This window comes from Lampris incognitus, chromosome 17 (assembly GCF_029633865.1).
Source record: "Lampris incognitus isolate fLamInc1 chromosome 17, fLamInc1.hap2, whole genome shotgun sequence".
NCBI lineage: Eukaryota > Metazoa > Chordata > Actinopteri > Lampriformes > Lampridae > Lampris > Lampris incognitus.
Genome location: NC_079227.1, coordinates 32,970,784 through 32,993,331, shown reverse-complemented (window position 1 = coordinate 32,993,331; position 22,548 = coordinate 32,970,784). Strand labels below are relative to the sequence as shown.

At 46.5% G+C, this 22,548-nt stretch overlaps 1 protein-coding gene across 1 annotated transcript in view; it reads left to right on the top strand.

Moving 5' to 3' along the window:
* The window catches only part of LOC130127193 (glutamate receptor ionotropic, delta-1-like), a 613,283-nt gene that overhangs the window by 518,146 nt on the left and 72,589 nt on the right, over positions 1 to 22,548 (top strand). The window contains exon 7 of the mRNA XM_056296763.1: positions 22,348 to 22,521. Within this exon, the coding sequence (XP_056152738.1) occupies positions 22,348 to 22,521 (174 nt within the window). The remainder of the gene's footprint in view (positions 1 to 22,347; positions 22,522 to 22,548) is intronic.

Below are 22,548 nucleotides of genomic sequence, written 5' to 3'. Positions count from 1 at the left end.
TCTATCCATCTCCCTCTTCCCTCTCACACTCCTCTGATGTGGCCTCCTCGTCATCTGGTGTCAGTAAATCCCGAACAAAGTGGTGCTTGTTTGTTTGTTTATCGGGGGTTGGAGGTGGAGGTGGGGGGGGGGGGTTTACAATGTGACAGTTTCCCTTAGCAGATCCAAAGCGACGTACATCTGAGAGTTTATACAAAACAAGCAAGGGTCTAGTCAGGAGACAACGCAAGTAAGTGCCAACAAAAAACAGGTTCAAGTCCGAAAGGACACGGGTGTCAACAGGCAGTGCACAAAGGCAATGCGTAGGGTGCAGAGAAGTGAGTTTTAAAATATATATTTTAATACCATCAGGTGTGGAGGTGTTAATGAAAGAGCTGGGTCTCCCCCCCTTTTTTTTTGTATCCGGCCAGTGACCTCTTCTGGGCCGTCCGGGTCGCTGCTCCACCCCCTCTGCTGATCCGGGGAGGGCTGCAGACTACCACGTGCCTCCTCCCATACATGTGGAGCCGCCAGCCGCTTCTTTTCACCTGACAGTGAGGAGTTTCACCAGGGGGGTGTAGCACGTGGGAGGATCACGCTATTCCCCCCCAGTTCCCCCCGAACAGGCACACCGACCAACCAGAGGAGGCGCTAGTGCAGCGACCAGGACACATAGCCACATCCGGCTTCCACCCGAAGACACGGCCAATTGTGTCTGTAGGGACGCCTGACCAAGCCAGAGGTAGCACGGGGATTCGAACCGGCGATCCCGGTTCTGTTCTTTCCCTTAGCTTGATGTCTGCATGTGTGCCAGCAGACATCATTCTTGCAAACTGAATGGTGAAAATGATATAGAAGCTGTGCCAGCAAGATGATTCTTATTGTTATTATACCTCTCTCTCTCTCTCTCTCTCTCTCTCTCTCTCTCTCTCTCTCTCTCTCTCTCTCTCTCTCTCTCTCTCTCTCTCTCTCTCTCTCTCTCTCTCTCTCTCTCTCTCTCTCTCTCTCTCTCTCCTCTCTCTCTCTCTCTCTCTCTCTCTCTCTCTCTCTCTCTCAGCCCCAGGTGAACAGGGCCGTGCTGTTAATACAACACTGCCACAAAGGTTTGCAATTATATCTGGAGAAGGGCATTACTAACCCATTTGGCCATCATATGAAGTCTGCATTGTTGTGCGCCCTTTTTCAAATTAATCCATTAGAAATGGTAGAGAAGACTATGAGGCTCAGATGGGACTAATTTGAAACCCTCGTGGTAATTCGGAGTCATTATAACAAATGTCTGCCTTTGAAAACAGTGTATGGTAATTTTTTTGCAAACAATAGCTGGCGCGTGATTGATTTCTATCTGTGAGGCCGTACACGTCTGTTGGCTCGAGGAGGTGAGCGGTATGACTGTCACTGTTCTCGGCCTAGACACCATTCTCCCAGACATCCAATTAAAGTTAGAATAAAGAGCTGAGCATTCTGGCATTGTAGCGAATAATTATGACTTCCAGTGAATTAAATGGACAAAAAGTTAAACCACAGAAAGTTTGGACTTCTCTGGGGACTGCATCACGAGTTTTCCAACGACCGACATTTTCATCCTGACATCACACACAAACCACAGGTCACAAGTGGCTCCGGGATTTTGCGATGGCGCGATGTCTGTGCGTAACTGTAGTCCACTGACTTCCGGTTTCTACTGCAGCGGTCACACCAGTTTCCTGTTTGTTGGCGCGTGCTATTTTTCGCGATGCCTGAAAGATTTACCATGGCTACGTGTCAACCACATGCTCAGAACTGTCGACAATCTTGCACCTGCACCTACCAGCACACCGGTGAAAAGTTTCACGTGTACATATCAAGTTACGTCCAAAAGGGGTCAGCCCTATGTTCCCACAGCCCAATGGTCCCACATTTCTAAGATTTTTCTTATTTCTAAGATTTTTCTCAAAATGAAACCCTATGTTCCCTTATTTCTAGGACATTTTCAAAATTAGGTCTTGTGTTCCTACATGTCCCTTCAATTTAAGCCCTATCCTCCCACAAGATTTTTTTGGAAGCACTTTATAGTAAACGAATGATTTATTTTTTCCCAAAATATTTGGTGAAGAGCTATAGCGGACAGGACCGACCCCCTGGTCCACAGTGTTTGTTCAAATGGTTGTTTTTTCATGGAGGTGAGTTTAATTTCGGTATGAGGGTTCGTCACTCCACAGCAACCCCATGTTGGAGTTGCGGTGTTGAGCTCGAGAGAGTTTGGAAGCTAGCTCTCTCCTTCAAATCGCCAGCCGCGGGATTGAGTGGCGAACCCTCAACTACCAGGGATAGAAATTTGGGAACGTAAGGCCTAATTTATTTTTTAAAAATCTTAGAAATGTGGGAACATAGGGCTGTGGGAACATAGGGCTGTGGGAACGTAGGGCTGTGTGAACGTAGGGCTGTGGGAACGTAGGGCTGTGATAATGTAGAGCTATGGGAACGTAGGGCTATGGGAACGTAGGGCTGTGGGAACGTAGGGCTATGGGAACGTAGGGCTGTGGGAACATAGGCACGCTCCCGTCCAAAGTTACGTCCGTCCGTCTCATAATTGTGGACGTAACTTGATATGTACAACTTGAGACTTCACCCGTGTGCTGGTAGGTGCAGGTGAAAGTGTGTCGACAGTTCTGAGCATGTGGGTGACATGTAGCCATGGTAAATCTTGCGGGCATCGCGAAAAATATGCCATTGTCAATAGCACACGCCAAAAAACAGGAAACTGGTATGACCGCAGCAGTAGAAACCGTAAGTCAGTGGACTACAGTTACGCACAGAGCCGATTCGGCCAATCCCCGTGAATTCTGCGGGACCTCGTCATTTTTGTCCAATCACCGCAACTTTCCCGCAAATTTGACCAATCGTCGTAGTTTCCCGCGAGTTTTCACCAATCAGCGCCCCCCGCGCGCAAACCATTTAGTCATGGTTCACCAGGCGCCCGGGTAGCGTAGCGGTCTGTTTCGTTGCCTACCAACACGGGATCGCGGGTCGAATCCCCGTGTTAGCTCAGGCTTGGTCGGGCGTCCCCACAGACACAACTGGCCGTGTCTGCGGGTGGGAGGTCGGATGTGGGCATGTGTCCTGGTCGCTGCACTAGCGCCTCCTGTGGTCGGTCGGGGCGCTCCCAGACCGGCAGAGAGGGGGTGGAGCAACGGGACGGCTCAAAAAGAGCGGGGTAATTTGGCCAGATACAAATTGGGGAGAAAAAGGGGGGAAATTGGGAAGGTTGAGAAGATGCGTGCGCCGCGAACTGGTTTTGTTAATGGCATCTTCCAACATGAATACTGCTGAGTGTTTATTGTGAGGTTTTGTACATTTTAACGTTTAGCCCCCCCCTCTTCATTTACAAATAAAGCACGTTTTGTTAGAATGTTAGTCACCCTGAGCCTTTGTTCTCTCTCTCGTTATGTTCCTTACAACACTCAGAACAGTGCTGTTTTATTCTCTCTGGAACAAGTTGCCTTCGATTTTCAAAGAATTTTACAAAATAAACAAATAAATCACAACTGTTTTTACAAATTTCACTTGTTCCCACAATTTAATTGCAAAACAAACCACTGTTAAAAACATTGCAACACGCATCGCAATTTTTTTTTAGAAAAGCTGCCGTGAGATCGGGCATTTTAGGCCACAACAATCCCAACAACAAAGTCTGCGAAATCCTGAAGGGACTGGAATGCGGTGAATAGAAATGGAAAATAGATAAAAAAAAAAAACAGTCTGGCTGAGATTCTACTTGTAGGGGTTGCTATTTTTATTTTCGAACGTCACGTTGAAGCACAATAATAAGTCACATTTAGTGATAGCTAACTGCAGTCAAATCCCACGTGTGTGCAAACTTACCTGGCCAGTGAACCTGGTTCTGGTTCTGGTTCTGGTTCTGATGATGTAATGTGGTGATTTGGAATCACAGCCAAACAGAATTCATGAGCTGTGGTTGAGTAATAATTGGACGTAAAGCTGATAATAATTGTAATAATTGGATGTAAATCTGAGAAAACGTACGTCCCTACAGTAAGGATAATTCTCCAACGCCAAAACATTATCTTTCGGATGAAAAGAAAAATGTACAAATCTGAAGCTTGGAAGTGTAGCTCAAACACACACACACACACACACACACATGCACACACACTCAAACAGAGTAATTGCCTTTTATTTTGGTGCTCCAGGGATCCCAGCTTTGTGTAGTTTAAAACGCAGAAGTCTTCATAACAGTAAAATGCATCAGAAAAGAATGTATAACACAACTGTGAGAAGATGAAACCTCCCTTACAAGAGCGCAGTGCTGTCAAAGATGTGGCAGTGGTGGGTGGCTATATGCGAGTGTGCGTGCGTGCATGTGTGCGTGTGCGTGGATGCATATACACTCGTGGGTTGTGCGTTAGTGCATGCGTTCCCATGTGCTTGCCCTTCCCCGCTGAAGCAGAACACCATGAGCACCACTACAAACGATCCCATGACTCCGTGTGCCGCGGGGAGGACCCGCCACAGAGGGCTTGAAGGAACTGACACGCCACAGCACCACCTCCCTGTAACCTCTGAACTCTGCTTTTAAATCATACCTCACGTGGGAGGAGGAGGAAGAGGAAGAGGAGGTGAGAGAACGTGCAAAAGGGAAAAAAATAGAACAAAAAGTGAAGTGTGGATGGAAGGCGAGGAAGGGAGCCGCGGGGAGGCGAGGAGGGGAGGGGTGCGAAGTGATGGCAAACTGTGGCATTTACTTTCCTTCATCCGGAGGAGAGAGAGAGCTAGAGACATATCTGGCACCGGTGTCCAGGATGACACGAGTTTTAAAAAACAAAAACAAAAACAAATCTGACCTTTGAAGAAAGGGAAGGCAGCAGGGGGCAGGAGAATAAAACAGGCCCGGCGATGCCCCCAGCGACAGTCAATCCATCCACCTTGAGGTGCCATTCGGCCACGTCCGCTGGGAGAATAAAAGGGGTGATACGAACGGAGATGGTGTAGGGAGACGGGGAACAGGTGAAGAATAGTGCAGTGGAATGGGGAGAGGGTTGGATTGGGACGGACAGGTTAAGGGCCCCATTGCCTTTGACAGTTTGCATGTAAACCGCGGAGCTAACAGCGGCGGAGTTAAGATGTCCGTTTCTCTATGCAGCTTGACGGGCAGATGGCGTCGACAGTGCTGAGTTCAAGACTCCTCTTCCTGCTGGAGGAGACCGTGCTAAGAATTTGTTGTGTTTTTTTTTTATGGTACTAAAAGCAGCTTTGTCCAAAACCTCCTTCCTCCAAATGACACAGTGGGACGGCAGAGTGTGGCGGTGTTTAGCAGCGTCACCTCGCAAGGAAAAAGGTTCTGGGTTCAAGTCCCGGACTGATTCCTCCTTGCTTGGAGTTCGTGTGTTCTCTCTGTGTTGGTGTGGCATCATCCCACATCCAAAGACACAAATTGTTAGGTATCAGATACTCCTGCCCTTGAGCAAGGCACGGGCCTCAGAACGTGAGGCTGGTCAGTAGGTGCTGCATTGCCTGCCCAGGGTTCCGAAGCAAGTCGGATGGGTCAGATGTGAAGGGTGAATATCCCCATGGGGATTAAGACAGTGTAGCTTAACTTGAACGTCCATGGGACAGGATAGCCAAAGGAGTTGAATCAAGTGCAACTGGACATGGTATATCCGTGAAGACGTTTCGCCTCTCATCCAAGAGGCTTCCTCAGTTCGTGCCTTTCTGACTAGACCAAGCTAGTCTGACTGGCTGGTGATGAGACTCAGATATGTATCCTCTAGGAGTCGTTGTCAGAGCTATTGATATGCATGGCTCTTTGTGATCAGATCAACAGGCGTTGGTAAACATCTGATCACAAAGAGCCACGCATATCAATAGCTCTGTCGACCATCATTACTTCCTAGATGTGCGCATTATGAGCGTTAAAGTTTCCCTATAACCAGTTCCTCACTGACACATTGTGATACAGAAACAGGTTGTCAGTGTAGTGTTAATACTCTCAATACTTTTATTTGTTCATGAAAATCCTGTTTATTCTGTCTCTTCTTTCTGACCCTGAAAACATACAGGTGACATAGTCACTTCCCTGGTCTATCTTTTTCATGTTTGCGCTCGAAAATTGTCTAATTTAAACCTCTCTAACATATAATTGATAAAATAAATGGATCACAATAATAATAATTGACATTTCAACTAAGCCACGTTTGAACTATGAATGCAATGCCTTTCGAGACAGTTGATTCTTTATTGGAACAAGTGTAATTATTTAGCTTGAAAGAGATTAATCCCATGTTGGCCAGCTTCAAACACTTAAAGGCATTGCACAATTACTGCCTAAAGAGGCACAGAAAACCCATTTGTTTTCTGGCAGTAATTGTAAAAGTCATGTTCCTATAACACACTAATATTTTACGATGCACCATCTGTGTGTGTGTGTGTGTGGGTGTGCGTGCATGTATGTTGTGACTGTGTATGTGGGTCTGTTTAACAGTACATATTTGCCAGTCTGTCATTATGTTGCACTATCTGAACAGACTTGTGTCAGAGATGTTATTCTCAAACATATGTCGAGCTTTTTTTTACGTGAGACTGCTGTCCATCACAGCCTCAAAGAGGCAAGTTTCTCAGAGAGCTAAGCAAAGACATTTAACTGTCAAGGCTGTTGGGAATATGTAACAGCAAAAAGGAAGCCATGTGAGATTAGGCTCCCTGTGTACAGGTAAACTAAAGTGGGATATGAACCAAAATACAAAACACTACTTTGACTCACACGTGTAAACATACTTACTTCAAATGTATTGAACTTACTGATCAAAAACGTACTTTCATTCATGGTATTGGCATCCAGAGTTCAGCCCAAAATAGTAATAAAAAGAAATCCTCTTACCTGCAGTGCTATTCATCCATCTAGATTTTTTTTGTGTGAGTTGCTGAATTGTCAAGATATCAGCTGCAGAGGTGTCTGCCTTCTCTCGAATACAATGGAACTGGATGGCATTCACATTATGTTGCTCAAACCGGCAAAAAAAAAAACAAACAAAAAACTACATTCGAAAAACTGAACAGCAATGTCTCTTTTCAGAAATCATGACCCAGCTACTCAAGATAATCCACAGACCTTTTTGCAAGCAGTTTCATGTAGGTGTAGTTTGGTCTAAGAAAATAAATCCTATAAGGCATACGAACGACTGTGTTGCATGCCAAACACCATGCTGCAGGACTTCTTATTCAATACAAGTTTGCTTTCATGAAACCAGTTTTGGGCCGAATTAAAATAAAACGTAAAGAATTCTGAATTTCTAATCTATCAGATTTAGAAGTGTAAATCACCATGTCATCAGCATAAAGATTAACAAGACAGAGCATATGTGCGGTAAGTCGTTAATAAAAAGAGGGGAAAAAAGTGGTCCCAAGGTAGAACCTTGTGGAACAGCCTTTTCAACAATTAAATAGTCAGACTGAGAACGTTGAAAGATGACACTGACATCCATTACGAAGATGGGTATTAAACCAGAGGAGAGCTACAACCACTACTTTCGTCTGCTCCCTTTAGGGCTTGCCACAGCGGATCATTTCCATCTCTTCCTGTCCTCTGCATCTTCCTCTTTCACGCCAGCCACCTGCATGTCCTCCCTCACCACACCCATAAACCTCCTCTTTGGCATTCCTATTTTTCTCTTTTGTGGCAGCTCCATATACAGCATTCTTCTCCCAATATACCAGCATCTCTCCTATCAAAACCATCTAAATCTTGCTTCTCTTGCTTTGTCTTCAAACTGTCCAACCTGCCCTATCTCTCTAATACCTTCGTTGCTAATCCTGTTCTTCTTCGTCACTCCCAATGAAAATCTTAACATCTTCAACTCTGCCACCTCCACCTCTGCTTCCTGTCATTTCATCAGTGCCACTGTCTCCAAACCATACAACGTACATAGCTGGTCTCACTATCATCTTGTAAACCTTTCCTTTGACTCTTGCTCGTACCATTCTGTCACAAATCAATCCTGACACTCTTCTCCAGCCACTCCGCCCTGCATGCACTCTCTTTTCCCCTCTGTTCTGCACTCCCCGTTACGTTGAACAGTTGACCCCAAGTATTTAAACTTATATACCTTTGTCACCTCTACTCCTTGCATCCTCACCATTCCATTGTCCTCCCTCTTGTTCACACATACGTATTCCATCTTGCTCCTACTGTCTTTCATTCCTTTTCTCTCCAGGCTCTCCTCAACCAGCTCCCTACTCTCACTACAGATGTCATCTACCAACATCATAGTCCACAGAGACATAGACCACAGAGAGAACTTGATATCGTCCATCAACCTGTCCATCACCATATTTTGAGTTAAATTGATAGAATAGAGCTTATCAAGGGGGAAGTAGTGATCAAGCATATCAATGGCCTTGGAAAGATTGAAAAAAATTGCACCTGTGAGTTGGCCTTTATCAAAGGACGAGAACACGTCATTAACGAAATTTAGGAGAGCCGTGGTGATGGAAAATCAGGTCTAAAACCTGATTGAGATGGAGATAAAATATTGAATAGGTTGATGTACTGTAATAATTGATTAAAAATAAGTTTCTCAAAGATTTTAACAATAATACAAATAATAGAAATTGGTCGATAATTATTCACATCAAATGGGTCTCCACTTTTGAATGGAGTGATAACGCTGGCACATTTCCATATGGGGGTGAATTGAGCAAGTGGACAGAGACAAGTTAAATAAATCTGCAAGAGGATACATTATTAGATGAGTGGCAAGTTTAACACATTTTGCTTCCAAACCATCTGGATCAGCACTATTACTTTCGTTTAACTCACATATAGCATGAAAAACAGCAGAGGGCAAGATTTTTCTAAAGGAAAATGAACCATTAGAAGTAGTAAGGTTTAAGGAACCATATGAATTAAAGTGTTGAGAACAACAGATACATTAGAAATGCTTTTCAAAAGCATGGGGAATAATTAAAGTATCAGAAATAATTCCATTATTAATTCTTACCTGGTTTATGAAGCTCTTGCTAGCTTTAATGTGAATATGGTTCAATTGATTCCAGAGCTGTCTAGGGTTATGAAAATCCTGAGAAAAGCTATCTCTGTAGTAGTCGGATTTTGCATTCCTTGGTCATACATAAATTCCTCAAGTATCTGTAGGTTTCGCAATCAGCAGAATCTTTACGTGAATGACATTTTGCCCAGGATTTATCCCTTTGTTTGAAAAGGCCGATAAGATTTGAGCTAAGCCAGGGTAAATGTATACCTTTATTTTTTATGGGGGCATGTTTATCAATAACATTAGTAACTCCTGAATAAAGGAAGCTCCATTTATCATCCTCAAAAGGAATTAGCTGAAATCTATCCCAGTTAATAGCAATTAAGTCTTGAATAAAACAATCTACATTAATATTCTTGCATTGTCTCAATCTAATATATCTAGGAGGAGAACTTGGAATTTTGATTTTCCAGACACACAATATAACCGAAGGATCCTGTAAACAATGTGACATATACATTTTCCTTTCAGGATTAGTGACAAGTATTCAGTCCAACAAAAGATGAAGAATGACAATCCACTCTAGTAGGTTCATTAATTAACTGAGGTTTACACTACCAAATAAATTTCTATCATTGAAGGAGGAACGATTCAACCAGTTGCTTTTGAAGTCACCCAAGATAATCATTTCATTATGCCTCTCAAAAGAATTAATAGGTGACAAAATACACTTTGCAGAGTGGGTCGAAGCAGAGGGAGGTCTGTAAATGTTGCCAATAGTTAAATATTTGTTATCATGAAGAAGAATGTTAATGAAAAGACATCCAGAATTAACTGGCTGTACTTTAGGAATGACACACTCAGAGACAAGAGTTGCAGCAACATATGATGCCACCCCAACTCCTCTAGAAGCCCCATCAGCTCTGTGCAGAGTCCATTTTAATTCCATCATCAGTGATTTTACTATGTAGCCATGTTTAAGAAATAATAAGAATAATAATTATGGGTTTGTAAACAGTAACCCCGGCTCTGGGGAGATCGATTTTTTGAAACAAGGCCCCTGATATTAGGTTGAATAACCTTTAAACCTTTAGCTGAATCAATTGTGCCTGTATAGAAAATAAAAACAACAGGTCAGAAAACCGAGTTGGGAAAGAGAAGGGGATGAGGGTGGGGAGCGAGAGCAACAGACAGACAAACACCACACACACACACACACACACACACACACACACACACACACACACAAACACCACACACACACGCACACACATGCTTGCTTGCTGGTAGTCCATCGAGTCCGATGATGACATCCCTCCTCGTTAACGGGGTGCTCTTTGATGACTATTGTTGGACTGCAGCTCACTCTACCAACTCATCTTCATCTATGTGAGAGCGTAGTCCTGCGTGTTTGTTGATAAAGCAATAGGAGAAGATGTTCGGTCTCAAAACCATCCGTTTTATTTAGCGGTAAATGGATAAAGCATACAGAGCTCTGGGTCTAGATCTTCCTATCCCTGACAAACAACAGATTGTGTCAGTTCACGAAGTCTGACTCCCTCTCCTTTCCCTGACCCAGTCTTTATACTATACAAAGTGTTGACTGAATATGGATGTGTGGTCTTCTTTCTGATTGGTCCGTTCATCTGACTCCGTTTCCGCCTCACTGATATCCGGACTCCAGGTAATCTTCTTCCCCATCTGCTGTGACCTCCTTGTTGTAGCTGCCGTCGTAAAATCCCGTTCCCATCTCTGAAACCACATATCACAGCACATCTCGTCTCCACTCCCCCCTGACCACAACACCCCCATTGTTCCCCTTCCCATTCAGAGTCGCCAACCCTATCCAAGGTCAGCGACCCTCACACCTTCCATGGAGATAGACATCTTGTCTCTACTCCCCCTTTACCACAACACCCCCATTGTTCCCCTTCCCATTCAGAGTCACTAACCTTATCTAAGGTCAGCGACCCTCACACCTTCCTGTAATTTACTCTGCTAACATACTCAGTACTTTTCCACTGCCACTATAGACCCTCATGTCCTTGTAACAAGCCCTGTTCCTCATGCATATGTTTTCCCAATGATTAATATATCCTTATATCCCTTATTCCAATTAATGTGTTGTAATCATCATTATTAAACATCACATTATTACATTTATCTACACTGTAGAGTCCAATTCTTGATCCACAAGTTTTATTGCACATTGGGCATATGAAGTCTGAGTTAGTGGGGACAGGCATGGTTGCGTCTCCTCAGTCTTTTCTATTGTTTTTTTCATATTCGTCTCCATTCCCAGCTGTTCTGCACCTCTGTAGCAGATCTCCCGCCAGTTGGAGCGGTTGGTGGCAGCTGGTTCCAGTCTCAAGGGGTCGATACAACACTTCTTCATCGATGTTTTTAGCTGGTCTTTGTATGGCTTCTTCTGACCACCTGCAGACCGGAGGCCCAGATGAAGCTGTCCATACAGGACTTGACGTTGCAGGCGTTCTTCAGGCACCCTGACGACATGTCCAAACCAGCGCAGTTGGTGTTCAGTGACCGTGGTTTTGATGCTCTTGCAGTTTGTCCTAGCAAGAATCTCAGCATGGGGGACAACGGTCACGCCACGTGATCTCCATGGTTCGCTGCAGACACCTGATGAGGAACTGCCCCAGCAACCTTAGGTGGTTGCTGTATGTGACCCAAGCTTCACAGCTGTATAGGAGAGTTGTCATGCAGACGGCTTTGTAAATGGCAATTTTGGTGTGCAGGTGGAGGTGTTTGTTTTGGAAGACCTTACGTTGAAGTTTGCCGAAGGCTGCAGAGGCTTGTTTGATTGAGTTTGAGTTTCGTGATCACTGTCACAGTCCTCATAAAGGATGCTGGCCAGGTGTTTGAAAGATGGAGCAACTCAGAGTGGTTGGTGTTCTATAGTGAAGGCAGGCATAGGGTGTGTGTGTGTGTGGGGGGGGGCTGGACCTCTGTTAGCATAACATCTCAGTCTTGGTGGTGTTTACTGATAGACGCAGCCTGCTGTAGACATTCACAACTGCGGCAATGATGGTTTGCAGGTCTTCACACACACACACACACACACACACACATAAAAGAAGTGAGGGGCAGGCAAACTTGAATAGCAAATGACCACTGGCTCGCACTTTCGTTTCATCGAGAGACAGACATTGGCAAACCCTCATTCGGTTTTCCATGGTTACATGTGAACATGTGTGTGCATCCTTACAACAGACTTGACTGAAACTGACGCCACCGCTGTCACAGTTTACGGCAAACGTTGACTCATTTTCACATAGTAGGCTAACCAAAATAAAGAGCATTGTTAGTTCTGAATTGTTGTGTAGCCCATTTTCTGCATCTTCAACTTAAACCTTAAATGTCTTACAGGAAACACAGTCTAAGGGCTGTCTGTCAGTGCGTTTTTCTCATACCTCTACATAGTTCATTATCCAAATATAGATGGGAGGTGTACAGACAGATCCTTGGACTCGTCATCAGGAGTTGTGTAGCTATGTTTCTGTCCATCCTCTGTCACAGTGAGTCTTGCAGGGAAGAGCCAGCCATAGCAGAGCCCGGCTCCCCGTAGTTTCTTCTTTCTGTCGACACACTCAGCGGGTCTATGTTGGATCTCAGCCAGCAGGTCTTGGAGCATATGAAAGGTTTTATCTTTCCAGACCAGCTTTTTCTTCTTGGACGCAGCCCTCAAAATGTGTTGTCGGTCACTCCATCTCAATGGCCAAATAAAACACGGCCCTCTGTGTTTCTGATGGGTCCGGCCGGGGCCGAAGAGACCCACGATGCCTGTCCACCTCTGGCCTGGTCCAACTCGTTCTGGTCAAGGATATAGCGCAAGATCGCCGCCAGCTCTTTGCCAGAATCACCTTTCTGCCAAAAGCCTTCCTTCAGGCCCACAATGAGCAAGTTATTTCTTCCGCGGTGTGATTCCAGGTAGGAGACTTTGGCTTGTAAATTCCTTGTTTCCTTTTCCAAGTCTTGAATGGTGCCCTGGTGGGCGAGACTTTGGTCCTCCAAGGTCCCAATACATTTGTCATTATTCTCCACTCCATTCACCATGGCCCAGGTATCTTTTTAAAGCTCTTTTATTGAATTATTCAAGTCCTCGAACCTTTGTTGGGAGAAACATTTTATGCTGACAACCTGTGCCAAAAGTTCTTGTGTCCAGGCAGGTGGTTGCTCCTCGGCCATGCTTTGTTTAGTGGTGTGCAGCTCAGCTTCTCGCTTTTTCGCGATTTGTCTCCTTTCTCGAGAGTGTACTGATCTTGACATGCAACGGCTCTGTGCGGAAAATTAATTTCCTACTTTTAATTTCAAAACATTAAGCTATTAGCTATTAATTTGCTGAATTCTCCAGCCTGCGGATGCCAAACGATTTAACCCATCGTGCTGTCTTGCCCACTGCCCGATCGGATTGAGATCGGGGGAATTTGGAGGCTAAGCCAACACCTTGAACTCTTTGTCCTGGACTGCTCCTGGTCCTGGACTGCTCCGTTGGCATGTGGACACTGCTTGGCATCCTGTGCATCATGTTCTTCATAAATTTTATGTCCATTACAATTCTGTTATCATCTTTCAATGTTGTATTATGGAAATTGCGTGAACACAATATCCATTGCACGCTGTCCGTCTTGGGAGAGAGATCCCTCCTCTGTTGCTCTCCCTGAGGTTTTGTCCTACTTTTTCTCCCTGTTAAAGGGTTTTTTTTAGGGAGTTGTTCCTTATCCGATGAGAGGGTCTAAGGACAGGATGTTGTGTTGCTGTTAAGCCCACTGAGGCAAATTTGTAATTTGTGATATTGGGCTATACAAATAAAATTGATTTGATTTGATTTGTCGTGTTCCTCAAACCATTCCTGAACAATTTTCTGCAGTGTGGCAGGGTGCATTTTCCTGCTGAAAGAGGCCGCTGCCACCAGGGGATACCGCTCACGCGAAGGGGTGTACCTGGTCTGTAGCGATGTTTAGGTAGGTGGTACCTGTCAAAGTAACATCCACATGAATGCCAGGACCCAAGGTTTCCCAGCAGAACTTTGCCCAGAGCATCACACTGCCTGCACCGGCTTGCCTTCTTCCCATAGTGCATCCCGGTGCCATCTCTTACCCAGGTAAACAACGCACACAGACCCAGCCGTCCACATGATGTAAAAGAAAACATTATTCATCAGACCAGGCCACCCTCTTCCATTGCTCCGTAGTCCAGTTCTGACGCCTATGCTATGTGCCCACTGTGGGTGCTTTCGACGGTGGACAGGGGTCATCATGGGCATACCATGGGCATACGCAGCTCCATACACAGCAAGCTGCGACACTCTGTGTGTCCTGACACCTGTATATATCATAGCCAGCATTAACTTTTACAGCAATTTGAGCTACAGTAGCTCTTCTGTGGGATCGGACCAGACAGGGGGATCTGCACAATATTAGGCAGGTGGTTTTAATGTTTTGGCTGATCGGTTGTATACGCGGAACAAAGGTAATTGAATACAGATTGACTATGCGACAAAAATAGAGGAGAATAGGCAGTTTGCTGTTTTATGACAAACGTGGAGCTGCTGCTTTCTTTCTTCTTTTTTTTTTTTGTTTGTTATACTGATGTTTCACAAATGGAAGACATTCCCCAGGGAATTACTGTAAACTCATTTCCCAGCTCATTTTACCTTCTCACACCCATCACCGGCCCTCTTAACAGCACAAAAAGGTAGCAAGCGAGAGGCTCAACTTAACAAGATTGGCTCCGGTTAGAAAGATTTAATAAGCTCCAGGAATTCATCTGTGAACGCCTGCTACCTCTGAAATGTGTCCCTGCTATTATCATAACTGTCAAGAAGGGTACCGCGCATACGTGCTTTTAGCACACCCGTAGCCGTGTGTAGCCTCTCCTCTTTGGTGTAAGCGCAGTCAGTCGATCAATTAATCAATCAACGTAGGAGCAAATAATGCAAAAAGATAGAGCAAAAGAGTCTCATCTCAATATGCAATTTTAAGAACCACGCGAGTAATTTTATGCGCCATTCGTGTCATTAATTCAAGGGAAGAAAATTGAAATTGATTGGGGCAGGGCCAGGGGCTATTGTCAGGGGGGAGCGAGCAGATCAACAGAGGCAGGTAACGGTGGACAAATTAGGATGTATGGTTCAGGAGGTAGAGGAGGTCGTCTGGTAACTGGAGGGCTGCTGGATTGATCCTTGGCTGCCCCTGCCAAAAATTTCAAGGCGTCCCTGAGTGAGACGCCTAACTGCTCCCGACGAGCTGGTTGTTACCTCGCGTGGTCAACACCGCTGTCGGTGTGTGAGCGGGTGAGTAAATACTGCTGGCACCCGCGCCATCCCTTTGTTGTTGTTCCTGGTGCTGCTTTGAGCTTCAGCTACACTACTTCAGCCCAGGTAGTCTAAGGCCGGGTACACGCTGGAGGACTTGTCGATACTGAAAACGGGACAGACGCCACGCATAAGGACATATTTCATAGATTTGTTTTGAGTTCTGTCGCCAGGCAGGCACACGCTAGGCCAAGGTGGGGTTTCCCCTTTTTCTCCCCAATTGCTTCCGGCCAATTACCCCACCCTTCCAAGCTGTGCCGGTCACTGCTCCAGCCCCTCTTCCGATCCGGGCAGGGCTTCAGACTACCACATGCTTCCTCTGATACAGGTGGAGTCACCAGCCGCTTCTTGTCACCTGATATTGAGGAGTTTCACCAGGAGACGTAGCACATGGGAGGATCACGCTATTCCCCCCAGTCCCCCCCTCCGAACAGGTGCCCCAACCGACCAGAGGAGGCGGTAGTGCAGCGACCAGGACACATACCGCTTCCCACCCGCAGACACGGCCAATTGGACGTCCGGCCAAGCCGGAGGCAATACGGGGATTCGAACTGGCAATCCCCGTGATGGTAGGCCATGGAATAGACCGCCACGCCAACCGGGACACCCAGGACATCACCCCCTTAACAGTTCCACTAACCATCAATCAGAGACTCGCCTCTTCGAACGGTTTTGTTTGAAGCTAGCAGTTGGCGGGAGGTAATGCAGCCCGTCTGATGCCAACCACCACTAAAGGTTTTGGCAGCCAACAGGCTGCACAGAGAGACCCGGGTGGCGGTGCTGGCCCTGGACTTCACACCCTGTTATTTACCTTTATGATGTCAAGCCATTTGAGTATATTGTGTTAAATGAAAACACTTAAACACTTACAGTACCCTATTGAAGAAGGCTCTATTAAAAGTCGCTCTGTGATGGAATCAATACAGCTATGCACGCTCATCCTCATCGATCGGTGTGTGCGCGCGCACACACACACACACACACACACTCTCTCTCTCTCACACACATACACACACACACACACACACACACACATATCCATCCACAGAAGGATGTGTCTCAATAAGACATGGGCAGCACGGTGGCGCAGTGGTTAGCGCGGTCGCCTCACAACAAGAAGGTCCTGGGTTCGAACCCCAGGGTAGTCCAACCTTGGGGGTCGTCCCGGGTCGTCCTCTGTGTGGAGTTTGCATGTTCTCCCCGTGTCTGCGTGGGTTTCCTCCAGGTGCTCCGGTTTCCTCCCATGGTCCAAAGACATGTAGGTCAGGTGACTCATCCACCCATCCATCCATTATCCCAACCGCTTATCCTGCGCTCAGGGTGGCGGGGATGCTGCAGCCTATCCCAGCAGTCACTGGGCGGCAGGCGGGGAGACACCCTGGACAGGCCGCCAGGTGAATCAGCTGCTCCAAATTGTCTCTAGGTGTGAATGTGTCAGCCCTGTGATGGCCTGGCGGCCTGTCCAGGGTGTCTCCCCGCCTGCCGCCCAGTGACTGCTGGGATAGGCTCCAGCATCCGACGACCCCAGTTGGGATAAGCGACTTGGATACTGGATGGATGGACAATAAGACATCTTACCATCTCATTAAAATGAAGTAAAGGGTAGAATATGATCAGAGACACATCACATCCCATCACACAGGTGTGTCCCTGAGGTGTCCTCAGGACATTAGCTACTCTATTTAGCGTCTTTATTTTCTTGTCTTTGGAACTGTTTGCTGCAAAATGATTTAAATGAATGACTGAAAAAGACCCGTTCCTCTTGGTGAGTGTAAACGTTTTTAAGTGCTTGCATACAAAGGTGGAGGACATTTGTGGTGTTCTTTACGTGAGTCTGATCATAATTTGTACAAGGTATAATAGACCATCCACAACCTTTGTGTGTGTCTTTTTGTTGCTTTTCTTGGGTCGAGGTCTAACAGACTCACGGGTCAAATATGGGTTTAATAAGGGGGCGTCCAGGTAGCATAGCAGTCTATTCCGTTACCTACCAACACGGGCCTCGCCGGGTCGAATCCCTGTGTTACCTCCGGCTTGGTCGGGCGTAACTGGCCATGTCTGCGGGTGTGGAGCAGGATGTGGGTGTGTGTCCTGGTTGCCGCACCGGTTCCTCCTCTGGTCGGTCGGGGTGCCTGTTCAGGGGGGCGGGGGACCTGGGGGGAATAGTGTGATCCTCCCACCCCAGATGGTAAAGTTGCTGTGGCTCAGACCCGTCCCACACCTAACACTTTCAGCCATTGGGCGGCCCGCTCCTGTTTGCCAGATCTGGGCCAGAACCAAGCCATAGCAATGCCACATGTGCCACATATTTGCCAGAGGTGGCCCATATTTGTTTGGTGATATCTGGGCCATATTCACCATTTACCACACGGGGCCACTTCAGGGTCACATCCAGATCACATGTTGCCCAGAGCACCACGTCTTTGCCCAAAAAAGGCCCACATCTGATTTGGCATATTTGGGCCATATTTGGTATTATACATGTGGGCCACTTCAGGCTCACATCCACTTTGTCAGGGCCAGAAGAAGGCCACCAGTGCCGCGTCATTGCCTGAAGTGGCCCACATCCGGATGCTATCTGGGATGGGCTACATCCCCCCTGGTGAAACTCCTCACTGTCAGGTGAAAAGAAGTGGCTGGCGACTGCGCATGTATCGGGGGAGGCAGCCCTTCTCGGATCGGCAGAGGGGGTGGAGCAGCGACCGGGACGGTTCAAAAGAGTAGGGTAATTGGCCGGATACAATGGGGGTGGGGTGGGGGGTTTAGTAAAGCGAGTCAGTCCGGAATGAGTCTAATAATAAATCAATATTTGCATCGTGGCATCGGCACGTGGATAGCATGAACGATAAAAAAGCCCCGTGTGTTGTTCCTCTCCTCCGTGCTGCAGGCAGGTTTCTGCACAGCAGCCCACGCCAGCTTGACTGTTATCCATCCCCACCGTGCAGAAACCATGAAGAAGTAGAAATAATGGCGTAATGGGCATCGAGTCTCTCAAGTGGCGGGAATACTTTCCATTATTATGCTGATGATAAAACTCCGCAGTTTCCGTGACTGCAGTTCAGATAAGAGGGGGGGGGCGGGCTGTTGAAACGATGTGAGCGGCGGTACCAGGAGGCAGGGTGGATACTGGGTGTAGCCGGGGGTGGGGGGCTGGTTGGAGCCTTGGTTGTAGTAATTACACTTGGAGATCATAGAAAGGACAGCGGTGATGAAAATAGATCCCTGACTGTTCAACAAACGCTCCTTCCATCTTCCCTCCTCCTCCGCCTCCTCCCTCACATCCCAGTCCTCCCAGTATGAGGGTGTCTCTGATACTGGTGACACAGTATCAGACCAGTATCTCTGTGTTTCTCTTCTTCTCTACCTCTAATTCTCCCCTTCCTCTCCTTCTCTCTCTTTCTCCTGTCCTCTCCCTCCCCCTTCATCTCTCCATCCTCTCTCTTTAAGATGCTGTGGGCTCTCCTCTCTTTCCCAGCTCCTGTTCTCTTCATTGTGTCTTTGTGTCCTCCCTCTGCCTTTAATGACTTCTCTCTCCCTCTTTCTCTCCCACTATATTTTGTCTCTCTCCTCTCCCTTTGTGTCTATCTTTCTGCCGCCCTCTCTTCCTGTGTGTGCGTGTGTATGTGTGTGTGTGTGTGCTCATGTGTGAATGAGTACTCGTGTGTGTTTGTGTGTGTACTCGTGTGGTGTGTGTGTGTGTGTGTGTGTAGTCGTGTGTGTATTCATGTGTGTGTGTGTGTGCTCGTGTGTGTGTTTGTACACGTGTGTATGTGTAGTCACGTGTATTCATGTGTGTATGTGCTCGTGTGTGTGTGTGTGTGTCTCTCTCTCTCTCTCTCTTTCCTGGGGCGATAGAATACAACTCTGTGTTCAAGTTAGCCTATTTCTTTTTGTGTGTGTGTGTGTGTGTGTTTTGTGTCAGGTGTGTGTAGAAGTTATTTGTGTGTTTAGCAGTGAGGCACATTCCACTGTGAGTGAACCCACGCTGGAGATGCAGTACCATGAGCCTCTGCAGTGGGCCGTCCAGTCAGCGCTGCATGGTGGCCCAGAGGCCAGCTAGTTAAGAGGCAGGACAGCGTGGGGCTACATTGTTTCATCATAGTGTTCGGCTCTACTGCGGTGCTATGTTAGCCTGTTGTCTGCTGTAGAACATTCACTTAACGAGCATGAGCAGGATCTAGACAACGTAAATGTGTCGTGGAGGGTCAACATCCATCCATCCATTATCCAAGCCACTTATCCGAATTCGGGTCACAGGATGCTGGAGCCTCTCCCAGCAGTCATTGGGCGGCAGGCGGGGGAGACACCCTGGACAGACCGCCGGTCCATCACAGGGCCTGACACACACACACACACACACACACACACACACACACACACACACACACACACACACACACACACACACACACACACAGGGACAATTTAGTATGGCTGATTCACCTGACCTACATGTCTTTGGACTGTGGGAGGAAACCGGAGCCCCCGGAGGAAACCCACGCAGACACGGGGAGAACATGCAAACTCCACACAGAGGACGACCCGGGACGACCCCAGAGGTTGGACCACCCCGGGACTCGAACCAGGACCTTCTTGCTGTGAGGCGACCGCGCTACCACTGCACCACCGTGCGGCGGTTAAACAGTGGCTACCAATTTAAGTCAAATACTCAAGCGACATTCTTCAAATGAAGCGCTATTCATTCAGGTTAAAGGTCAAAGGAGATTTATTCAGCATCGCCAGGGGTGGCCACCAATTGCACACAAGTAATAGAATAGTGTTCACGTGATGAACGTTCCTTCATTATTACATTCAACAGCAGTTTATTAGCGGTGCAGTTTGCTCCATGTGATTGAAGCTCGTGCTAGATGTGTTATGGGACGAGCCTGGGTGATGGCGTAGCTGCTTAGACGTTGTATGAAGTAATGTACGACAAGGAGCGTGGTAGCGTGTGGGGCTTAATGAGTGTAATTAAAGCATTTTGACAGAGATGATAGAGGTTCTTCACACCTGGCATTCAACTGAAATGGATTAATCAGATCACAGCTCATCATGCTAATCATGTTCATTAGCAGTTTCAGACTGAAAATGGATTTTTTTTTCATTGCACTGAATTTTGTAGGTGTTTTGTGTCCTGTCACTTGTGTAATTTCATCCCCCATGCATTAGGAAGGTGGACGTAACGAGATTAAAAGAAATTACAGCATGCTTTTCTCGAAGGGCGTGTATCCATATTTACCTTAGACAGACTTCAGGCTCTTTTACCTCATCGAATTTGGGGCATTTTTTTAACTTACTTTTTATTTCAATCTCAACAACTTATGCAACCAAATTCACAATTTTGCCTGCTGTTTTTTTTTAATTTATTTTTTCAGCTGTACCTATATGGTTTACAAATAATTTAACAAAAGCAAATTAAAAAAATACAAGGAAAAAAGGAAGAAAAAAACACGTTTACTTCAGCTTGAAGTGTTAGTTTTGGAATTTGAATGAATTTATAATAATTAGAATAATTTATTTTATAATTTTTATTTTTTAGAATCATTTTACAATCATTAGAATAGTTTTTAGTTTACAATTTTTTAGAATAATTTTTATAATAATTAGAATAATTTTATTTTATATTTTGTATTTCTTATAATGATTTTTATAATATTTTTTATAATTTATTTTATATATATACTATATTTAGAATAATTAAATTAAAATCATTTTTAATTTGTTAGAATTTGACACATGATGACGGTCATGTACCAAAAGGACAGTGACAAGCAAGAGATGTGCAAACCAGCTGGACCTCAAACACGAGCACACTCAGGCTCACACATATCCAGTCTTTGTTCATCCAAGGAAAACCACATAGGCACACATGAAACACACTCATGATCTGATATTACCATGTTGGTGTTGTTCCCACAACACGTCATAATTAATGTCGCTCCAGGTCCACCATTGCAACGGACCAATCACATTGTTGTGATGCCGTGGCTTTGCGACACGTGGAAAAAGGCAGGAAAAATACCAAAGCTAACCTCACATGACCTCAACCCCAACCTAGCCCTAACCTTAACCCAACACATTCACGTTTGCGGCGGCCTCACCCAGTACCGTCCATGCAGTGTCTTTGTCCACATCTGTGTCTTCGTTTGATGGCTGGGAGAGCTGGCGCTGGATCAGCTGGGAGAGCTTGGTCTGCTGCATCCTGTGGGCCCAGGGACCACGGCCCTGCCTGGAGCTGTGCCTTAAGAGGAAACACCAAGGGCGGTCTGACAGGACGCGGAAGCGGGGCAGGCTAAGCTAACTGCTAGCCCTTGCATACCGGCAGTTCCGATAACACCGAGGGCGGTCTGGCGGGCGGCCTCGCCCGGCATCGACTGTGATGTTTTTGGTGTCATTGTGTGGCATGTGGGAGGTGTGTCGAGGGTGTCTGGCTGGGAGAGCTGGCGCTGATCAGCGGAGGGACCCTGGTCTGCTGCGTCCGGTGGGCCCAGGGACCACAGCCCCTGCCTGGAGCTGCGCCCAATGAGGAAACACGAGAGCGGTCTGACAGGATGTGTAAGCAGGACAGGTGAAGCTAAATGCTAGCCCATGCAGACCAGCAGTTTCAACAGTCACCCTGGCTGGCGTTCGTTCCCTCGGACAGTGATTTTTTATTTTTTATTTTTTTAGTTTGGATATATGTGTGTTCGGAGGTGTGTGTTCTTGTGGTTTTTGGATATGTGTTATTGTGTCTGTGTTGCACTGCTGTGGGCTGGGGGAAACAACATGAAAAGAAATGACAAATAAAGTGTTCCTGATTCCTGATTCCTGATTCAGATACACCCAAATGTGGCACTCACACACACACACACACACACACACACACACACACACACACACACACACACACACACACACACACACACACACACACACTGGCAAACAAAGATAGAGTCTGGGTGATACAACTAACATATGTTAGACAACAAATGCACAAAAACAAGGCTTGGCCAGATGTAGAGCGGCTGATCAATCAAAAGTGGATGTTTTCCACTGTCTGTCTGCCAGCAGAGCCTCCTACCCCCTGCCCAGCAGAGCCTCCTCTCCCCTGCCCAGCAGAGCCTCCTCTCCCCCTGCCCAGCAGAGCCTCCTCTCCCCCTGCCCAGCAGAGCCTCCTCTCTCCCTGCCAGCAGAGCCTCCTCTCTCCCTGCCCAGCAGAGCCTCCTCTCCCCCTGCCCAGCAGTAGCCTCCTCTCCCCCTGCCCAGCAG